General features: G+C 42.6%; 1 protein-coding gene across 1 annotated transcript; it reads right to left on the reverse strand.

The window, feature by feature from the left end:
• Positions 1-573: 573 nt before the first annotated feature.
• LOC118384607 (beta-secretase 1-like) lies at positions 574-13,828 on the reverse strand. Its single transcript, XM_035771285.2, has 9 exons — positions 12,871-13,828; positions 6,502-6,590; positions 6,006-6,222; positions 5,518-5,655; positions 5,133-5,267; positions 4,713-4,814; positions 4,302-4,451; positions 3,913-4,084; positions 574-1,866 (listed from the first exon to the last, which is right to left on the reverse strand). The coding sequence occupies exons 1-9, from the start codon at positions 13,183-13,185 to the stop codon at positions 1,622-1,624; spliced, it is 1,563 nt and encodes a 520-aa protein (XP_035627178.1). The 5' UTR covers positions 13,186-13,828; the 3' UTR covers positions 574-1,621.
• Positions 13,829-21,946: the final 8,118 nt, after the last annotated feature.

Consider the following 21,946-nt stretch of genomic DNA (forward strand, 5'->3'; position numbering starts at 1 on the left):
GTCAAAAGCGTTCTACGGGGATGCTGACCCATGTTGTCTCCAATGCTTCCCACAGTTGTATCAAGTTGGCTGGATGTCCTTTGGGTGGTGGACCATTCTTGATACACTCAGGAAACTTTTGAGGTCCCATTCAAAAGCCCTTCAATATTTTGTCTTGCCCATTCACCCCCTGAATGGCGCGCACACACAATCCATGTCTTAAGGTTTACAAATCCTTCTTTAACCTGTCTCCTCCCCTTCAACTACGCTGATTGAAGTTTATTTAACAAGTGACATCAATAAGGGATCATAGCTTTCACCTGGTCAGTCTGTCATGGAAAGAGAAGCTGTTCTTAATGTTTTCTGTACTATGTGTATATTCCCATTGATTCTTGAAAAATACATCTTATTGGTCTTCTAATCATGATACTGCCATATTTGGTCCATTACATAGAGACCTTGACTATTTTCAACCTACATGAAATGCGGCAATACAGGATACAGGATTCATTTAAACAACAGTGACATAAGTCCAGATGTCTGTATCCCACTCATCAGGGAAGGGGAACTAAAGTCAGGACACAGATTCTGCTATATTTGTTACTTCATTTATTCATAGTCTGTGGTCAGTGCATCTGACAGATATACATTTCAGATTTATTTACAGCAGGTCGATGAAAGTAGAATCTGTCCCTCATTGAGACATTTTAATATTGTGTTCATTTATGTAAAATAACACAACTATTGATATTCAAGCGCACTATAGGGATAGTGCAGTTGACTGAATATGAATATGTGAATATGAATATGTGTGTTACTGTCTGTGTCGGTGAGTTTCTGTATAATGCTGTTCAGGGGTTGGCTGAGATGTTCAAGCTGTTTGGAAGGTTTTGAAGACATCTGTATGTGTGGGAGAATCATTGTGTGTGTGTGTGTCCGTGCTTTTCTTTCTGTGTGAATTAGTGCATTCATTAGCAGTGAGGTAATGCACCAACTGAATCAACAAGAGCCATATAAAAGTGCCATATCTGATATTAACTGTATTAAATACATAATCTTAGCTTTTTAATGCACACCAAGTAACATGGCTTCACCATAAAAGTCCATTGCATCTGATATTTGAGTGCTAATTTCACTCTTGAAAGGTTCACCCAATTAGCACTTATGATTAGCGTTCCTTAGCTGGTACTGTTGATGTCAAATCAAACAAATCCAATATATTCAATGATCAGGTCCATCCTTAAATTCTAGATAATCTAATTTGTACATGTGATCCATAAACACACATACATACATATACACACACCTCATACAATCACAAACACTCATACACACCTATACGTACTGTATATTTATATCATGCCCTTATATCAATAAAGTTGTCCACTGAATCCAGGAAGCCATTGAACCCAGCTTGCTGGTATATCCACCTTTGATGAATCCAAAGTAAATGGCCATTGGCTTGTTTGGTCATTGTGCTACCCGCCCAAGCCACAACCAACACAACATCACAACCAACATACTAATCTGTTTCTGCATTACTCAATGAGGCTGATGCTCACTCAACAACAATAAGCAAAGCCACCATCTCCATTTATGTTAGGCTTGCCTCTCCTGTGTACAGTATGTCCATGTCTCTCTATCATTTGAGGAGTGAGATATCATCAGCAAAGTCCCCAAATCCAGGTGGACGAAGGCAGCGGGAGAAACGCCACTGGCACACCATAAGGCACAATGGCAGCATGAAGAGGGCACAGATGCCCGCCATTATGTAGGCAATGGTCATGAGGGTGGACTCGTCCGTCTGCGGGATGTTGTAGCCGCAGTCCTCCAGGTCCACGCCATGGTACGGCCCCTCAACGGAGGCTGTGCGGAACTCATCGTGCACTGTGGCATAGAAATAGACACAGATCAGCAATATACATACATACAGGCACACACAGGCACACACACAGTCTTGTACAACTAACCTTGTGGGGACACACAATTCAGTCCCATTCAAAATCCTATTTTCCCTAACCCCTAACCCGTACCCTAACCTTAACCCTAACCTTAGCTCCAACCCTAATCCTAAAATTAACCATAGCTCCTAACCCTAAACCTAATTCCAACCCTAAAACTTATTCTAACCTTAACCCTTAAACCCCCTAGAAATAGAATTTGACCTTTTGGGGACCAACAAGTATAGGTAAACACATCCACACCCACACCCACACAAATACATACATACACACAAATTAATGATTATTTAACCTGTCTCCTCCCTTTCATCTACACTGGTTGAAGTGGATTTAACAAGTGACACCAATAAGTGATCACCTGGTCAGTCTATGTCATAGAAAGAGCAGGTGTTCATAATGTTTTGTTTACATATTTGTTATGTTTACAGCCCTAGTCTAAAATGTTCCTCGTAAATCTACACACAATATCCCAAAATTACAAAGCAAAAACATGTTTTGTATTTTTTGTGTGCAAGTTTTTCAAATAAAAACGGAAATATCACATTTATATAAGTATTCAGACCCTTTACTCAGTACTTTGTTGAAGCACCTTTGGTAGCGATTACAGCCTCGAGTCTTCTTGGGTATGACTTCTTGTGTATGACGCTACAAGCTTGGCACACCTGCATTTGGAGAGTTTCTCCCATTATTCTCTGCTGATCCTCTCAAGTGCTGTCAGGTTTAATGGGGAGCATCGCTGCACAGCTATTTCAGGTCTCTCCGGAGATGTCAGACCGGGTTCAAGTCCGGGCTCCAGCTGGGCCCCTCAAGGACATCCCGTAACTTGTCCCGATTCCACTCCTGTGTTGTCTTGGCTGTGTGCTTTGGGTCATTGTCCTGTTCGAAGGTGAACCTTCACCCCAGTCTGAGGTCCTGAGCAGGTTTTCATCAAGGATTTCTCTGTACTTTGCTCTGTTAACCTTTCCCTCGATCCTGAATAGTCTCCCAGTTCCTGCTGCTGAAAAACATTCCCACAGCATGATACTGCCACCACTATGCTTCACCGTAGGGATGGTGCCAGGTTTCCTCCAGACGTGACACTTGGCATTCAAGCCAAAGAGTTCCATCTTGGTTTCATCAGACCAGAGAATCTTGTTTCTCATGGTCTGTGAGTCTTTAGGTGCCTTTTGGCAAACTCCAAGTGGGCTGTCATGTGGCTTTTACTGTGGAGTGACTTCCGTCTAGCCACTCTACCATAAAGGCCTGTTTGGTGGTGCTGCAGAGATGGTTGTCCTTCTGGAAGGTTCTCCCATCTCCACAGAGGAGTTCTAGAGCTTTGTCAGAGTGACCATTAGGTTCTCGGTCACCTCCCTGACCAAGGCCCTTCTCCACTGATTGCTCAGTTTGGCCAGGCGGACAGCTCTAGGAAGAGTCTTGGTGGTTCCAAACTTCTTCCATTTAAGAATGATGGAGGCCACTGTGTTCTTGGGGACCTTCAATGCTGCAGAATTGTTTTGGTACCCTTCCCCAGATCTGTGCCTTGACACAATCCTGTCTCGGGGGTCTACAGACAATTCCTTCGCCATCATGGCTTGGTTTTTTTTCTCTGACATGCTCTGTCAACTGTGGGACCTTATATAGACAGGTGTGTGCCTTTCCAAATCATGTCCAATCAATTGAATTTACCACAGGTGGACTCCAATCAAGTTGTAGAAACATCTCAAGGATGATCAGTGGAAACAAGATGCACTTGAGCTCAATATCCAGTTTAATAGCAAAAGCTAAATAAGCTATTTCTGTTTTAAATTTTTAATACACTTGCAAAAATGTCTAAAAAACAGTCATTATTGGATATTGTGTGTAGATTGATGAGGGAAAAAAATATTTAATACATTTTAGAATAAGCCTGTAACGTTACAAAATGTGGAAAAAGTCAAGGGGTCTGAATACTTTCCCGAATGCACTTCTCATAGTCCCTCCGTCCCCCCCTCACCATGGCAGGTGCTGACGGCAAACCCAATGCGTTTCCTCTGGCGGTCGAACACCACATAGAAGCCCTCCATGATGACGGCGCCCATGACGGTGCCCGTGCTGGACTGGGACACGGCAAACTTATAGCAGTCCTCCTGGGCAGAGGCTACGTCCTCCACAGGTCGCAGGTACTGCTGCAGGGGGCACAAAGAGACAGTGGACATCGAGTCAGCAGAGGACACCTACAATGGACGGTACATCAAATACTCTCTGTAGTTCTCAACACATCTAAATTGAATAAGAAGTTCAAGGACTTTGAGAGGATCACCACTACCTCATTGAGTTGATTCATTGAATGATGAAGACCTATTGTATTCAATGACAGGTAAGTACACAGACAGACACTGTTACCTGTGGGAGAATGGAGATGCGGAAAGACTGGTTGCGGTTCTCACTCATGAGGTAGAGCGAGATGACAGGGAAGATGTGCCACGGGGTGGTGCCCGCCTGCCAGCACACCAGCTGCTCCCCCAACCAGAACCCAGAGGGAAACTGCTCCGTCTGATATGGAGACATGGGGTTTGTGTATGTGCGCGCGTGCGTGCGCGTGTTTCAGAGAGAAGGGTACAAAGAATATTTATCAATTGCAGAAACTAGAGAAAGATTATAGCCATGAAACTATTACAGACATTAGACCTGACAAAAGGGATTTCACATGACACTAGCTGAAACTGGCAGCTAGAAAGAAGAGAGAGAACAAAACAACAGAGAGAGAGAGAGGGAGTGAGAGAGAGATGAGAAGAGGTATGAGGAGGGACTCACAGACGAGGCTGCCTCGATGGCCTTCACGGCTGCCTGGAACACTTTGCGAGGGAGCCGGAGGTTAGTGGTGCCACTGTCCACAATGCTCTTATCATAGTTGTACTGGTAGAGACACAAGCCAAGAGAGAGAGGAAGCAAATTGTCATTATTTATTCACTGTCACTGCGCAATTATTAGTGATAAAAGGTAAACAACAGACAGATATTCAGGGTTAACTAAAGAGAATCCAGGGGCAAACAAAAGATGAAAAGAGAGGGGCCACCCATACTTAATATTTAATCACACATGCCTATAAGTTGCTTTGGATAAAAGTGTCTTCTAAAGAGCATATATTATATGAATATATTAAAGAGAAAGTGGAACGATATAGGGAGGAAGATGTTGATTGAAGGTTGATCAGAAAAACACACAGTATCTCACCTCCTTGCAGTCCATGTTGAGATCCTGACCATTGACCTCAATGCGCACAATGATGACCTCATAATACCACTCCCGGCGGATCGGGGTGTACCACAGGTCCCCAACATAGAGAGAAGAATCCACTCCACCAATGATCTAAGAAAACAGCAATCAAACAGTATCGTAGGCTGGGTCCAAACTCTCAACACACTTTCCATCTCATATTGCCTTTGTAATACCGATTATAGCTAAACAATACCGACCTGCCTGCCTGGCACATACTGTACAATCTCTATGTATAACCCTCTTGGTTACACTAACACAACACACCGCTTCTGTGTATTTCCCTCGAACAGAAAATGTGTCTGTGCCTTTTCCTATCTACAGTATGTCTATTCTCTCTCACCATGCTGCCGCCCACGGTGGCACTGCCCAGGCTGTAGTTCTGGGTGAACCCTGCGCCACACATCTGCAGGGAGAACAGGTTGGGCACGGGGGTCTGCCGCACCAGCGAGTCAAAGAAAGGCTCCAGTGTCTCATCAGGCTAAACAGAGGGGGTGGGGGTGGTGATTTAGAAAGGATTTAAAGATGGGAAAAGGATAGCTATATTAAAGTGATTATTTTAGCCATCTTGTTGACAGCAAGCCTAAATTGACATTGTATCTTAACAAATCCATCCCTGTGCATTTTCCACATTACTGTATAGCGCTGGCTCTCCACCCTCATCAGTGACCCTCTAGCTGATCCCTCCCTCCGTCCCTCCCAGGCAATCTCTGCTCAGCCCTCTGTTTCCCGCTCTCTCCCTCCCTCTCCATCTCCCTCAAGCCCATCTCAACCATGTGTTTTCAACCCAGCCCATTTCCCTTTCCCTGCCTTTCTCTTCCCCCCTCTCACCCGAGCGATCTCGGCGTAGGCCAGGCCCAGGATGCCCTCCCAGTTGGATCCGTTGATGAAGAAGCGGTCCGACTGGGTAATGGCAGCGATGTTGGCACGGAGCGAGGCGTTGGGGCCATGCGGCACAGACACCAGGTCAGTGCCCAGCTCACCCTCCCAGCGGCCCTGGGTGTAGGGTACGTAGACACTGCGCCCAAGGTCGCGGTAGGATTTAGACCTGTGAACAACAGGGGAGAAAAGGTGCTTACTATATAAGTCCAGCAAGGGAAGTGTGTGCAGGGCCATCTAAAAGGGAGAGATTCCACTGAGATTCACTGTTCAACGGGATTCATATTTAATATCATATTTAAAGGGATAGTTTACTCAACAAAAATATGTTACTATGTTGTCCATCAGTTCACTGTTGATATGGTCCCAAAGCATTGTGCATGTCAGCAGTAAAGTTTTCAAGATGGGGCACTTTCAGTGTATCGTAATAAGATCCTGTGGTACTCACAGTGAGCGATGGTAGTATCTGCAGAGGAAAGGGTGAGCAGCTGCCCCAACTGCAAAGTTACTGCTGCCTGTGTCCACCAGAATATTCAACTGATTCCCAAACACACAAACACAACATAGTTGTCATTGTTATGAAACCCTATTACATATTCACTGGGCATTTTTCCAAAGCAAGGATTATATATTCTAACAGGTGTTCAGTAGGTATACAGTTGAAAGTTGTAAGTTTACATACACTTAAGTTGGAGTAATTTAAACTTGTTTTTCAACCACTCCACAAATGTTGTTAACAAACTATAGCTCTGGCAAGTCAGTTAGGACATCAACTTTGTGAATGACACAAGTAATTGTTCCAACAATTATTTCCATACAGATTATTTCACTTATAATTCACTGTATCACAATTCCAGTGGGTCAGAAGTTTACATACACTAAATTGACTGTGGCTTTAAACAGCTTGGAAAATTCCAGATAATTATGTCATGGCTTTAGAAGCTTCTGATAGGCTAATTGACAACATTTGAGTCAATTGGAGGTCTACCTGTGGATGTATTTCAAGGCCCACCTTCAAACTCAGTGCCTCTTTGCTTGACATCATGGGAAAATCAAAAGAAATCCACAAAGACCTCAGAAAAAAAATTGTGGACCTCCACAAGTCTGGTTCATCCTTCAAAGCAATTTCCAAATGCCTGAATGTACCACGTTCATCTGTACAAACAACAGTACGCAAGTATAAACACCATGGGACCACGCAGCCATCATACCGCTCAGGAAGGAGATGCGTTCCGTCTCCTAGAGATGAACGTACTTTGGTGCAAAAAGTGCAAATCAATCCCAGAACAACAGCAAAGGACCTTGTGAAGATGATGGAGGAAACAGGTACAAAGGTATGTATATCCACAGTAAAACGAGTCCTATATCGACATAACCTGAAAGGCCGCTCAGCAAGGAAGAAGCCACTGCCCCAAAATCGCCATTAAAAAATCCAGACTACGGTTTGCAACTGCACATGGGGACAAAGGTTGTACTTTTTGGAGAAATGTCCCCTGGTCTGACGAAACAAAAATAGAACTGTTTGGCCATAATGACCATTGTTATGTTTGGAGGAAAAAGGGGAGGCTTGCAAGCCGAAGAACACTATCCCAACCGTGAAGAACGGGATGGCAGCATCATGTTGTGGGGGGTGCTTTGCTGCAGGAGGGACTGGTGCACTTCACAAACAAGATGGAATCATGAGGAAAGAAAAGTATGTGGATATATTGAAGCAATAATATATAATATAATATATAATAATATAATAATAATATATGCCATTTAGCAGACGCTTTTATCCAAAGCGACTTACAGTCATGTGTGCATACATTCTACGTATGGGTGGTCCCGGGAATCGAACCCACTACCCTGGCGTTACAAGCGCCATGCTCTACCAACTGTGCTACAGAAGGACCAAGCAACATCTCAAGACATCATCACCAAGTTAAAGCTGGGTTGCAAATGGGTCTTCCAAATGGACAATGACTCCAAGCATACTTACAAAGTTGTGGCAAAATGGCTTAAGGACAACAAAGTCAAGGTATTGGAGTGGCCATCACAAAGCCCTGACTTCAATCCTGTAGAAAATTTGTGGGCAGAACTGAAAAAGCATGTGCGAGCAAGGAGGCCTACAAACCTGACTCAGATACACCAGCTCTGTCAGGAGGAATGGGCCAAAATACACACAACTTATTGTGGGAAGCTTGTGGAAGGCTACCCAAAACGTTTGACCCAAGTTAAACTATTTAAAGGCAATGCAACCAAATACTAATTGACCCACTGGGAATGTGATGAAAGAAATATAAGCTGAAATAAATCATTCGCTCTTATTATTCTGACATTTCACCAAGATAGGGAATTTTTACTAGGTTTAAATGTCAGGAATTGTGAAAAACTGAGTTTAAATGTACATGGCTAAGGTGTATGTAAACTTCCGACTTTAACTGTATGTGGTATATGTAGGTGTGTGTGTGCGTGAGGGTGAGGGTTAAAGGACAGAATACATTGAAATACACTGACTATAAGGACACTCTCTCTGTTACCCTGGAGACAGCCATGCCTATTCATAAAACGATTCCCTGTAGTTGCAGCTAAAAACACTTCTTTTCAGCCATTTAGTCACTTTCTCTCTCTCTCACTCTCTCATCTCCTGGCATTATGTTACTGACAGTTGCTATGTATTTTATTTATTATGCTCCAAATGTCCTTCTCTTTTCCTTTGCATCCAACCCCTAGGCTGTTCTCGGATTGCCCTCTTTCTCTGTTTCTCTCTCTCTCTCTCTCTGTCTACCTCCTTCCCTCTCCTTTCGGTGCGAGTATCGTATTTTGCGCAGTCAGTGAGTCAATCAGACTGGCAGCCATGTCTTTGTCTCTCTGGTGACCAGAAGGACCCTGATCAATAATAGATCTTCTACTGGAATATGCTCCTGAAATATCCAGGGATGCATCCTCACCAGGCACCCTATTCCCTATATAGTGCACTACTTCTGACCAGAGCCCATAGGGTGCCATTTGGGACACAGTCCAGGAATGTTCTTCGTCTCAGTGGCAGAGCCAAGAGCCTCAAGGACTGCGTGCCTGGAAGAACCCCCACCCAGCCCGCTGCCTTAGTCTCTCACCTGGTCCCACACACACTCTCCCACCAACACAAACATGTCACTTGAAACACACTCGTCACATGCACCCTGCTGTTCCATAACATATCCATGTCATCTTCTAACGCTCTATCACAGGGATGTCAATAGGGTATGGCACTCACCATACTCTACAACACAAACAATTTAAAATAGGCTACTAACATAAAACTTTTTTTTAAACGCTAAAAATTAAAATGCAGTTTAGCAGAACTACAGGGCTGACTTCAGGACCATGCAGACACCTGGGAGCAGGAGGGAAGGTTGTTTGTATGGATGGCTAGCTGGCTTTATGCAGAGCGCATCACGCAGCTGCAGGGAACAGCACAACTTTTTTTCTCAAAACAGTGCAGAGATAAAGATGGCTGTAGTAGATGGCTTTGGCTAGGTAACTGCTGACTGACTTGACATGAAACTAAACTAGAGTTTTAATCCCGGTGCTGAGCCAGTGCGTAGCAGCTAATTATTGTATGACGTGTTTGTAGCACCTGAGGAGTGCTGGTGGCACCTTCATTGGGGAGAATGGACTTGTGGTAATGGCTGAAGCAGAATCAGTGGAATTGTATCAAATTCATCAAACACATGGTTTCCATGGTTTCCATGTGTTTCGATTCCATTCCATTTGCTCCGTTCTAGCCATTAAAATGAGCCGTCCTCCCCTCAGCAGCCTCCACTGGTTTCTAGAACGTTCAGTCCCCTATTGACAGAGGTGAATGAAGCCACAGCAACAAGCTGATAATGTCTGGAGTCATTTTAGCTTGTTTTTGCTATGCTGCAAATAGAATTTTAGAGCTTTAAAAAATTGTGTAGCAATGCAGTAGATGAGCTTTAATTTTCTAAACATTCCCTGGAGGAGAATGTCCCTCTGCCATCCATTCCCTGGGTTTAGCTGAAACTACGCCCCTGCCCTACCACACCACATTCACCCCCTCCACACAGATCCCCTAACAGTCTGTGTGGACCTATTTGCATGTTATATGATCTTGAAATAAATAACGATAAACCTTAGCATTGCTGTAAAGAGTGATTTAACTTTAATCTGCATAAACGCTCCCTCTGTCAGCCTCTTGGCGTGCTCTCTTCCTTCCACTCTGATTGTAGTGTAGTGAGGAATTTTGGTGAGGAATACGCTGACGCCTCACAATTGATCTGTCCTGCCTGCATCCTGCTTCCCTTTCACACACACACCCCCCGAGACGCCTGGCCGGCTGCATCCTGACACACACACACACACCTCGGACCTGCTACAACCCTGCCACACTTCCTGTTTCTGTCAGAAGTCTAGAATCCCTGTCGCAAACCTCATCTATTATTTTAGAAGATATTATATCAGGAGCCTTAGGTATGTAGCGTCTCAGAGTAGGAGTGCTGATTTAGGATCAGTTTAGCCTTTTAGATCACAATTAATAGGATTAGATGGACAGGGTGGACCTGATCCTAGATCAGCACTTTTACTCTGTGACAATTGATACATACAGTTTACATCTTGAAGTTACTGTAACATTCACACATTTGAGTCTTATAGTAAGTAGTCTATTCAGTAGGCCTATGTGACAAATGTTTGGTTTGTATTACTGTATCAAAGCAATATGGTAATAGAATTATCTTCTATTACACGAGGGAAATATATTGTTCTGTTTCTTTTAGTGCGTCAAATACATCATTATTAATACTGGATCAATCTCTATGGTTGTATTTGTATCAATGTTTCTATACTTAACAAAAATATAAACGCAACATATAAAGTGTTGGTCCCCATGTTCCATGAGCTGAAATAAAAGATCCCCGAAATGTTCCACACGCACAAAAAGCTTATGTTTCTCAAATTGTGTGCACACATTTGTTTACATCCCTGTTAGTAAGCATTTACGCTTTGCCAAGATAACCCATCCACCTGACAAGTGTGGCATATCAAGGAGCTGATTAAACAGCATGATCATTACACAGGTACACCTTGTGCTGGGGACAATAAAAGCCCAAATGTGCAGTCACAGTATTTCTGTCTGTAATAAAGCCCTTTTGTGGGGAAAAACGAATTCTGATTGGCTGGGACTGGCTCTCCAGTAGGTGGACCTGGCTCCCATGTGGCCTAATGAATTAATGTCAATTGACTGATTTCCTTATTTGAACTGTAACTCAGGAAAATTGTTGAAATGGTTGCATGTTGCGTTTATATTTTTGTTCAGTCTAAATGTTAGTGAGTGGATGGAAGCCAGTGATGGTTTATTCTCGCAGTGGCACAATGAGTGTCCTAGGCAGGGCATAACATTGGCTCTGTCACACAGTAAACCCTGTGGTGTGCCAGTCTGTACCCTGCAGCTGCTTAGCTGCACCACACTGGTAATTATCCCCCCCCGATCTCTGCCGAATTAAAGGCTTCATTCTCTCCCTCTTTCTCCCTTCTCTCACATGCAAGAACAGAGACACACACATTTATTCTTGTTGTTCTTCTTCGTCACCATATGTCATTTTAGAGGCCAGGTTTACCAAGGTTTACCAAGGCCAGTGTTTCTTCATTCTGGTCCTGGGGACCCAAAGGGATGCACATTTTAGTTTTTGCCCTACAATTAAACACCTGCTTCCACTAATCAAAGGTTTGATGGGAGGGTAGGTTTGACGTGTCACAATGCAGAGGATATAGGGCACAGGTGAGCAAAATGTCAGACAGGATCAACTGAATGGGCGTGTCAATGAGAGAGTGAGAGAGAGAGAGAGAGAGAGAGAGAGAGAGAGACAAAGTAAGACAAAAATAATGGTGTTCCAAAAAAGGTCCAGTTGTCAGGACCACTAATACAAATTCCATCACCGTTGCCCTAGAGCACACACAAAACTATACATACAGTACTTCAGTCCAAACATCAGCGCCACAGGTAACTTCCACAAACCTGTGAACAACCTGAGAGACAAGGCAAGAAGGGCCTTCTACGCCATCAAAAGGAATATCAAATATGACATACCAATTAGGATCTGGCTAAAAATACTTGAATCGTTATAAAAACCCATTGCCCTTTATGGTTGTGAGGTCTGGGGTCCGCTCACCAACCAAGAATTCACCAACTGGGACAAACACCAAATTGAGACTCTGCATGCAGAATTCTGAAAAAATATCCTCTGTGTACAATGGAAAGCACAACAAAATGCATGCAGAGCAGAATTAGGCCGATACCCGCTAATGATTCAAATCCAGAAGAGTCATTCAATTCTACAACCACTTAAAAAGGAAGCGATTCCCAAACCCTCCATAACAAAAAAGCCAACACCTACAGAGAGATACACCTGGAGAAGAGTCCCCAAAGCACATTTCCCTTCCCTTTACACACCAACAAAAGATTTGAAAACAAATCAATTGGGTGAAATACCAGTGTACCATCACAGCAGCATGATTTGTGACCTGTTGCAGAAAAGGGAAGCCAGAGAATAACAAACACCAATGTAAATATAACCTATATCTATGTTTATTTATTTTCCCTTTTGTACTCAAACTATTTTTACATAGTTACAACGCTGTCTATAGATATAATATGACATTTGAAATGTCTATATTCCTTTGGAACTTTTGTGAGTGTAATGTTTACTGTTCATTTTGTATTGTTTATTTTACTTTTGTTAACTATCTATTTCACTTGTTTTGGCAATGTAAACATACGTTTCCCCAATACAGTCATTTGAATTGAATTGAGAGAGGGAGAGAGAGAGAGTGTCACCTTCTGTGGCGGTGAACCCACTGCCATCTCCACGTAGTAGCCCTGTCCGGATTTCCCACGAAGGTTGTCGATCATGTCCACGAAATTGATGCCACCGATTCCTCTGCGCCTCCGCGCTGCCCTCGAGGAGCGGTGCCGAGCCAAATGCTGGGGTTGGGGCTCGGAGAGAGGGCCCTGTCGCAGTGGGAAGTGAATAGCCAGAGGGCCTGAGGTGTTTGGTTCAATTTCAGCCTCGTTGGTGCCGAAGCTGACACCTACAAATAGGCAGACAATCGTCCATAAAAATACCATCCAACAAGGACAGAGTGCCTCCATTTTGAAATGTTATTTTAGGCTATATATTGTAGGACCCTTAATTTGCGCACTCGACCGTCTCCTTTCAGTTTGGTATCATTAGAAATGCTGCAGAACTGTTGTTTATGGCACCGAGATCAAACGCCGATGCTACAAAAAATGGCAGTTGCAGCCATAATGTAATATTGTTGACATCTTCATTAAAAGACAGCGGAGTCCACTTGATTTGAATATCTGTCCGTGTTTATAGATGGTGTGGTATCGAGCGCTGCAGCGGCCATACACCTTGTCCTCAATGTATGGAAGGAAAAAAACTATAATTTACTAAATCTTAGATAAACAACAGACATATCCATGTGCATATAGCTGTTGACAAAACAATCCAATTCAGTATAATGAAATCAACAACTGCGCAAGTAGGCTGATAGTCAAATAAATCATAAAACGCATGAATTAGAGGTTGTCCAAAAAGGCTGAGGTCCCAATATCAATAATCCAGAGGCCCGTTACCCGTACAATCATCGTTCTGTCACACCACTAAAAAGTACAGTCATATAGGCCACCATAATCCGCATCTCTCCTCTGTGCATTCTCTCCGCTACCTTCCCGCATTCACCCGCCTCCTCCATCAATCCTGCATCATCTCGTAACTGAGCTGAGCATCTCCCGCAAGCACAACCTCAGCACGGGGCATTGTGGGTATAGTAGTTTTTTTATTCACGGGTAATAAAAGATAAAATAGCCTTTAATAAAAATAGCCTATAATAAATGATAAAGCAAAATAGCAAATTATTTTGAATGGGTCTTTATTGACATAATTTGAATACTAATATTTTTCACTTTAAACAATTCATTTCCCTATACGCCTTGTGTGCTTCGTTTAAAAAGTAATATCGAAAATCATCAGCCCAAGATGAAACGATCAATGATTGATCTCATGATAGAACTTTTTCACTTTGTTTCTTTGAGAAATAATGAGGAGAGACCGCCACATATTGAAGGATAATGTGGGCTACCGTAGGAAGATCTGTAGTAATGGAACTATGGAGGAAATGTTATCGTATTATTTTATGTAGTTGAAAGCGATGAGTTAGAAGAAGCCTACATAACCAATCCATAAAGTCAAATGTAACATCCATATATGGACAGCTATGTAAACTTTAACACTGATTTATCCTGCAATACATGTCTTTTAATTGGTAATATACATTTTTGTCTTCTTAAGTAATCTAAAAGTAACGGAATCTAATCAGAATACTTTACTGAGTTTGGATAATCCAAAAGTTATGTAACTGATTACAATTTTGGACAGGTAACTTGTAACTGTAACGGATTACATTTCGAAAGTAACCTACCCAACCCTGTGTATTAAGGGCTGTAATATTGTCTAAAAAACATCCTCAGTATTTCACTGTGACACTGATGTTTTGAGGGAGGAGGACAGGGAGATTCCTGGATCTCAGTCGCTCACTTGATAGACTCTAGGTTCTGTGCTCACTGCTTTCCATACCTTAAGGGAAGAATTCGGCAGTACCTGTATGGTTAGTGAGAAAGTCCATATTGCAAATGTACGGTCCCTTACTAGACGTCCGAAATCGTTTGTAAAATTCGCGGACGGCGTCGGGCCGAGCGGCAGGGCCGGACCTACCAGGAAGTCATCAAATGAACGTTGTCGGACATTCGGTTTCCGTTTTACAAAAATAATAAGATTTATGTCATTTTTCCCATGTCCCGGAAATTCCCACAAGAGGGCATAAGCAATCATATGGCTATTGCTACAAAACATCACGATTCACGACGGGGCCTTATCTCGAAAACTGAAAATATTTAGAAGCCGAAACTCGGTGAGCGTAGGGGCGGCATAATGGGCAGTTGGCCCCGAACAAGATGGCGTCTAGGCCTCAACGGTTTTTGAGTTATGGCCATTTATCTGGGATTAAAGGTCCAAAATGAAAATAGAGAAATTATTTTTCCACTTCACGTCAAAGTCAAGGAGCCTCCGGTGTCAATAAAAAAGAACCAGCCATTTATCTATCGTCATTTAAGAGAAATCGCACAACGACACCTTGGTGATGTTCACGGATAGGTGTTTTTTTTTTTTCAACGGTTACAGATCCAGTTGCAGGTTGTTCTTACGAATCTTTTTAAAGTGTGCTGCGGAGCTCTGCGAGATTTCTGTGATTTTCTATGATTTTCTGAAATAACACACACTCACTAAACCCTCCGTAAATAACTCAGTTCTTAACGTAAAGACTTAAAACTCGGGATTCTGTAAAGGCATACCCCAATCATGATATGAGTTTATTTATAGCTTCCTGTGCCAACCGGAAGTGCCTTTAATGGTGTCACAGTGGCAGTTTCCATGGGTTAAAAAGGTCAGATCTTTTCAAAACTTCATATGTGTGACTAGGTAACCCTCATGAACTGTAAATCAGTCATTTCTCCCAGCAGATGTCAAAGAAAAGCTCTCACACGCACACACAGCAAGGATGGAGTGAAAAAGTGTGGTTCTTAAAGACACAGAGAGCAGGCAATGGCATAAACATAATGTCTAGGCCGTGCCGAGTTCAACGAGATATCCCGCTTGACCGTAGCTCGCTCGGTCTGAGCGCAGCGACCATTAGAAAAGTAGGCCCAAATGAAGCCTGCCCCACAACGTCATTTGCTTTTGGGTGACAGTGAGAGAACCGTTAGGGTGAGAAGCACAATTCGACCTCAGGTATGTTCCTAAGGTCCTTCCGATCCGTGCAAGCCTAACGTTGACAGTGTGGCATTAACCCTTAATAGTTAAAAGATGGTGTTTACTTCAAAAAGTTTGCATTGATTTCTCTCCCCATAGGAATACATTGCCTTTACCCCTAAATTCAACCTGAAGTCTATATGGGTTATGAATGCCGTATGAACCTGTCTTTGGTAACAGTCCATCAGGCCAGTATGAGGTCTACCTGTGTTGATTCTAAGCTTCCTGGACCAACCGGAAGTGGTTAAAATCACCCTAAAAGTGTTTTTCCATTACCTGCCTGCAGTTTGATAGACATAGTGCATTCAACCCTGTGTAAATCAGTCAATTCTTAACGTAAGGACTTAAAACTCAGGATTCTGTAAAAGCATAGCCCAGTGAGGATATGTGTTGACTTATAGCTTCCTGTGACAACCGGAAGTGCCTTAATTGGTGTTTCAGGGGCTGTTTCGAGGGGTTAAAAAAGTCAGATCTGTCCAAAACTTCATATGTGTGATTAGGCAACCCCCATGAACTGTAAATCAGTCATTTTTCCCATAAAATTTCAAAGGAAAACTAAATCACACAGACACACAACTTGGAAGGAGGGACGTATTGGGGTTTGTAGAGACAGACAGTGCCTCCAATAGTTAGCTTTGTTCGAGCTAAAAAAGAACCGTCAGACCTAGAGTTCCGAAACTTTAGAAACCTGTTCTAGGCCTCGGGTCGATAGTGCGTGGTGAGTTAGGTGGCTCTAGAAGGTTCTCGGACCGAGAAATAGCCTCGTACATTTGCAATGTCTTCAATTCATTTTGACCATTACGAAAATGGCGACATTTAGAAAAGTCTCAGAGACACAAGACTAGGTGCATTGAAACCGGCTCGGGCCATAGAGACGGACCCCAACGTTTCGGTCCGATAGCTCATTCAAGGACCCCATAGCAAGGCATTGAAAAAAATGGATTTTCAGCACCAATTAGGGTTTTACTCGGGCACCGAAGGACCTATCGAGCCGAAACTCGGGATTCGGGGTCGCCTCACATAGGCCTTCACATAATGTCTGACCTGGACCCGCAGCTAGAACGTAACTATGTGTTTTACGTTTTTATTATGTTTTAAACTAATGGCGCTGTGAATTATGGGCCTGCTCTGACATATGTGATAGTTGGCTTCTAAATGAGTTGGAAAAAGTGGGTTTGGTGTCAATTGGTATCAGTTTGGTGTCAGAATGACATCTAATTGACTGGTGGACACTGACTTGCTAGTTGACTTTTGTACATTAGCAATATGTTTAAACGGAGAGGGACCATCACCAAAATGGCATTCTGAAATCAACACAAAAAATGGCATCACCATAGTCTCCAGGCTGTGCAGAGTTCAACGAGACGCCCGCTTGACCGTAGCTCGCTCTGAGTGCAGCGACCTTGAAAAAAGAAGGCGCAAAAAGGAAGCCTGGCCCTCAATGTCATTTGCTTTTGGGTGACAGTGAGAGAACCGTTAGGGTGAGAAGCACAATTCGACCTCAGGTACGTTCCTGAGGTCCTCCCGATCTGTGCAAGCCTAACCTTGACCGTGTGGCATTAACCCTTAACAGTTAAAATAAGGTGTTTACTTCAAACAGTTTGCATTGACTTCTCTCCCCATAGGAATACATTGCCTGCACCTCTAAATTCAACCTGAGGCCTATGTGGGTTATGAATGCCTTATGAACCTGTCTTCTATGACAGTCCATCAGCTCACTATGAGGTCTACCTGTGCCGATTCTAAGCTTCCTGAAGCAACCGGAAGTGGTTAAATTGACCCAAAAGGTGTTTTGATGTACATAACCTTCAAAGGTGAAAATGACTACATTCAACCCTGTGTAGATCGTAGATCAGTCAATTCTTAACTTAAAGACTTAAAACTCAGGATTCTGTAAGTTTCTATGTCAATCAAGACATGGGTTTACTTATAGCTTCCTGTGCCAACCGGAAGTGCCTTTAATGATGTCACAGTGGCAGTTTCCAAGGGTTAAAAAGGTCAGATCTTTTCAAAACTTCATATGTGTGACTAGGTAACCCTCATGAACTGTAAATCAGTCATTTCTCCCAACAGATGTCAAAGAAAAGCTCTCACACGCACACACAGCAAGGATGGAGTGAAAAAGTGTGGTTCTCAAAGACACAGAGAGCAGGCAATGGCATAAACATAATGTCTAGGCCGTGCCGAGTTCAACGAGATATCCCGCTTGACCGTAGCTCGCTCGGTCTGAGCGCAGCGACCATTAGAAAAGTAGGCCCAAAATGAAGCCTGCCCCACAACATCATTTGCTTTTGGGTGACAGTGAGAGAACCGTTAGGGTGAGAAGCACAATTCGACCTCAGGTATGTTCCTAAGGTCCTTCCGATCCGTGCAAGCCTAACGTTGACCGTGTGGCATTAACCCTTAATAGTTAAAAGAAGGTGTTTACTTCAAAGAGTTTGCATTGACTTCTCTCCCCATAGGAATACATTGCCTTTACCCCTAAATTCAACCTGAAGTCTATATGGGTTATGAATGCCGTATGAACCTGTCTTTGGTAACAGTCCATCAGGCCAGTATGAGGTCTACCTGTGTTGATTCTAGGCTTCCTGGACCAACCGGAAGTGGTTAAAATCACCATAAAAGTGTTTTTCCATTACCTGCCTGCAGTTTGATAGACATAGTGCATTCAACCCTGTGTAAATCAGTCAATTCTTAACGTAAGGACTTAAAACTCAGGATTCTGTAAAAGCATAGCCCAGTGAGGATATGTGTTGACTTATAGCTTCCTGTGCCAACCGGAAGTGCCTTAATTGGTGTCTCAGGGGCTGTTTCGAGGGGTTAAAAAAGTCAGATCTGTCCAAAACTTCATATGTGTGATTAGGCAACCCCCATGAACTGTAAATCAGTCATTTTTCCCATAAAATTTCAAAGGAAAACTAAATCACACAGACACACAACTTGGAAGGAGGGACGTATTGGGGGTTGTAGAGACAGACAGTGCCTCCAATAGTTAGCTTTGTTCGAGCTAAAAAAGAACCGTCAGACCTAGATTTCCGAAACTTTAGAAACCTGTTATAGACCTCGGGTCGATAGTGCGTGGTGAGTTAGGTGGCTCTAGAAGGTTCTCGGACCGAGAAATAGCCTCGTACATTTGCAATGACTTCAATTCATTTTGACCATTACAAAAATGGCGACATTTAGAAAAGTCTCAGAGACACAAGACTAGGTGCATTGAAACCGGCTCGGGCCATAGAGACGGACCCCAACGTTCGGTCCGATAGCTCATTCAAGGACCCCATAGCAAGGCATTGAAAAAATTGGATTTTCAGCACCAATTAGGGTTTTACTCGGGCACCGAAGGACCTATTGAGCCGAAACTCGGGATTCGGGGTCGCCTCACATAGGCCTTCACATAATGTCTGACCTGGACCCGCAGCTAGAACGTAACTATGTGTTTTACGTTTTTATTATGTTTTAAACTAATGGCGCTGTGAATTATGGGCCTGCTCTGACATATGTGATAGTTGGCTTCTAAATGAGTTGGAAAAAGTGGGTTTGGTGTCAATTGGTATCAGTTTGGTGTCAAAATGACATCTAATTGACTGATGGACACTGACTTGCTAGTTGACTTTTGTACATTAGCAATATGTTTAAACGGAGAGGGACCATCACCAAAAGTGACATTCTGAAATCAACCCTAACGAGCCATGGAGATGAACCAGAATCACTGCCCAGCTATCCCGAGTTCATCGGGCCAGTCAATTTCACATTCCTGCAGGATTTTTATAGCATGACAAATTCGTGATGGTACCTGCCCATTGAACCATATTGCAAATGCACAGTGACTTTGCAAAAGTGAGAAAACATAAACAAATGGACATGATGAAATCAACACAACGAGTGATGGAAATGTACAACTATCACTGCTCAGCCATCCTGTGTTCATCAGACCAGTCAATTTTGCATTTTTGAGCATGTCAAATTTCATATGGTAAATGCACATTGAAACATATTGCAAATGCACGTGCACTTACAATATGATTCTATAGTGAAAAAAATCACCTAATGGACATGATGAAATCAACACAACGAGTGATGGAAATGTACAACTATCACTGCCCGGCCATCCTGTGTTCCCATAGCGAGCATTAATATCAGAATGACCGGTAAATGCATTTACAACCATATTTTTATTTTTGGGTTACCAGTTGCACAACAATGCACGTGCATTTGCAATATGATTCTATAGTGAAAAACATCACCTAATGGACATGATGAAATCAACACAACGAGTGATGGAAATGTACAACTATCACTGCTCGGCCATCCTGTGTCCATCAGACCAGTCAATTTTGCATTTTTGAGCATGTCAAATTTCATATGGTAAATGCACATTGAAACATATTGCAAATGCGCGTGCACTTGCAATATGATTCTATAGTGTAAAAACATCACCTAATGGACATGATGAAATCAACACAACGAGTGATGGAAATGTACAACTATCACTGCCCGGCCATCCTGTGTTCCCATAGCGAGCATTAATATCAGAATGACCGGTAAATGCATTTACAACCATATTTTTATTTTTGGGTTACCAGTTGCACAACAATGCACGTGCATTTGCAATATGATTCTATAGTGAAAAACATCACCTAATGGACATGATGAAATCAACACAACGAGTGATGGAAATGTACAACTATCACTGCTCGGCCATCCTGTGTCCATCAGACCAGTCAATTTTGCATTTTTGAGCATGTCAAATTTCATATGGTAAATGCACATTGAAACATATTGCAAATGCGCGTGCACTTGCAATATGATTCTATAGTGAAAAAACATAAACTAATGGACATGATGAAATCAACACAACGAGTGATGGAAATGTACAACTATCACTGCTCAGCCATCCTGTGTTCATCAGACCAGTCAATTTTGCATTTTTGAGCATGTCAAATTTCATATGGTAAATGCACATTGAAACATATTGCAAATGCGCGCGCACTTGCAATATGATTCTATAGTGTAAAAACATCACCTAATGGACATGATGAAATCAACACAACGAGTGATGGAAATGTACAACTATCACTGCCCGGCCATCCTGTGTTCCCATAGCGAGCATTAATATCAGAATGACCGGTAAATGCATTTACAACCATATTTTTATTTTTGGGTTACCAGTTGCACAACAATGCACGTGCATTTGCAATATGATTCTATAGTGAAAAAACATCACCTAATGGACATGATGAAATCAACACAACGAGTGATGGAAATGTACAACTATCACTGCTCGGCCATCCTGTGTCCATCAGACCAGTCAATTTTGCATTTTTGAGCATGTCAAATTTCATATGGTAAATGCACATTGAAACATATTGCAAATGCGCGTGCACTTGCAATATGATTCTATAGTGAAAAAACATCAACTAATGGACATGATGAAATCAACACAACGAGTGATGGAAATGTACAACTATCACTGCTCGGCCATCCTGTGTCCATCAGACCAGTCAATTTTGCATTTTTGAGCATGTCAAATTTCATATGGTAAATGCACATTGAAACATATTGCAAATGCGCGCGCACTTGCAATATGATTCTATAGTGTAAAAACATCACCTAATGGACATGATGAAATCAACACAACGAGTGATGGAAATGTACAACTATCACTGCCCGGCCATCCTGTGTTCCCATAGCGAGCATTAATATCAGAATGACCGGTAAATGCATTTACAACCATATTTTTATTTTTGGGTTACCAGTTGCACAACAATGCACGTGCATTTGCAATATGATTCTATAGTGAAAAACATCACCTAATGGACATGATGAAATCAACACAACGAGTGATGGAAATGTACAACTATCACTGCTCAGCCATCCTGTGTTCATCAGACCAGTCAATTTTGCATTTTTGAGCATGTCAAATTTCATATGGTAAATGCACATTGAAACATATTGCAAATGCGCGTGCACTTGCAATATGATTCTATAGTGAAAAAACATCAACTAATGGACATGATGAAATCAACACAACGAGTGATGGAA

Source organism: Oncorhynchus keta, chromosome 1, assembly GCF_023373465.1.
Source record: "Oncorhynchus keta strain PuntledgeMale-10-30-2019 chromosome 1, Oket_V2, whole genome shotgun sequence".
Lineage (NCBI taxonomy): Eukaryota > Metazoa > Chordata > Actinopteri > Salmoniformes > Salmonidae > Oncorhynchus > Oncorhynchus keta.

Coding starts and splice junctions, on each gene's coding strand:
- LOC118384607 (XM_035771285.2), bottom strand. CDS start 13,185: ATGGAGGCACTCTGTCCTTGTTGGATGGTATTTTTATGGACGATTGTC. Junction 6,223..6,501: donor AGATACTACCATCGCTCACT/GTGAGTACCACA, acceptor TGTTGTTCACAG/GTCTAAATCCTACCGCGACC. Junction 4,085..4,301: donor GCATCTCCATTCTCCCACAG/GTAACAGTGTCT, acceptor TGCCCCCTGCAG/CAGTACCTGCGACCTGTGGA.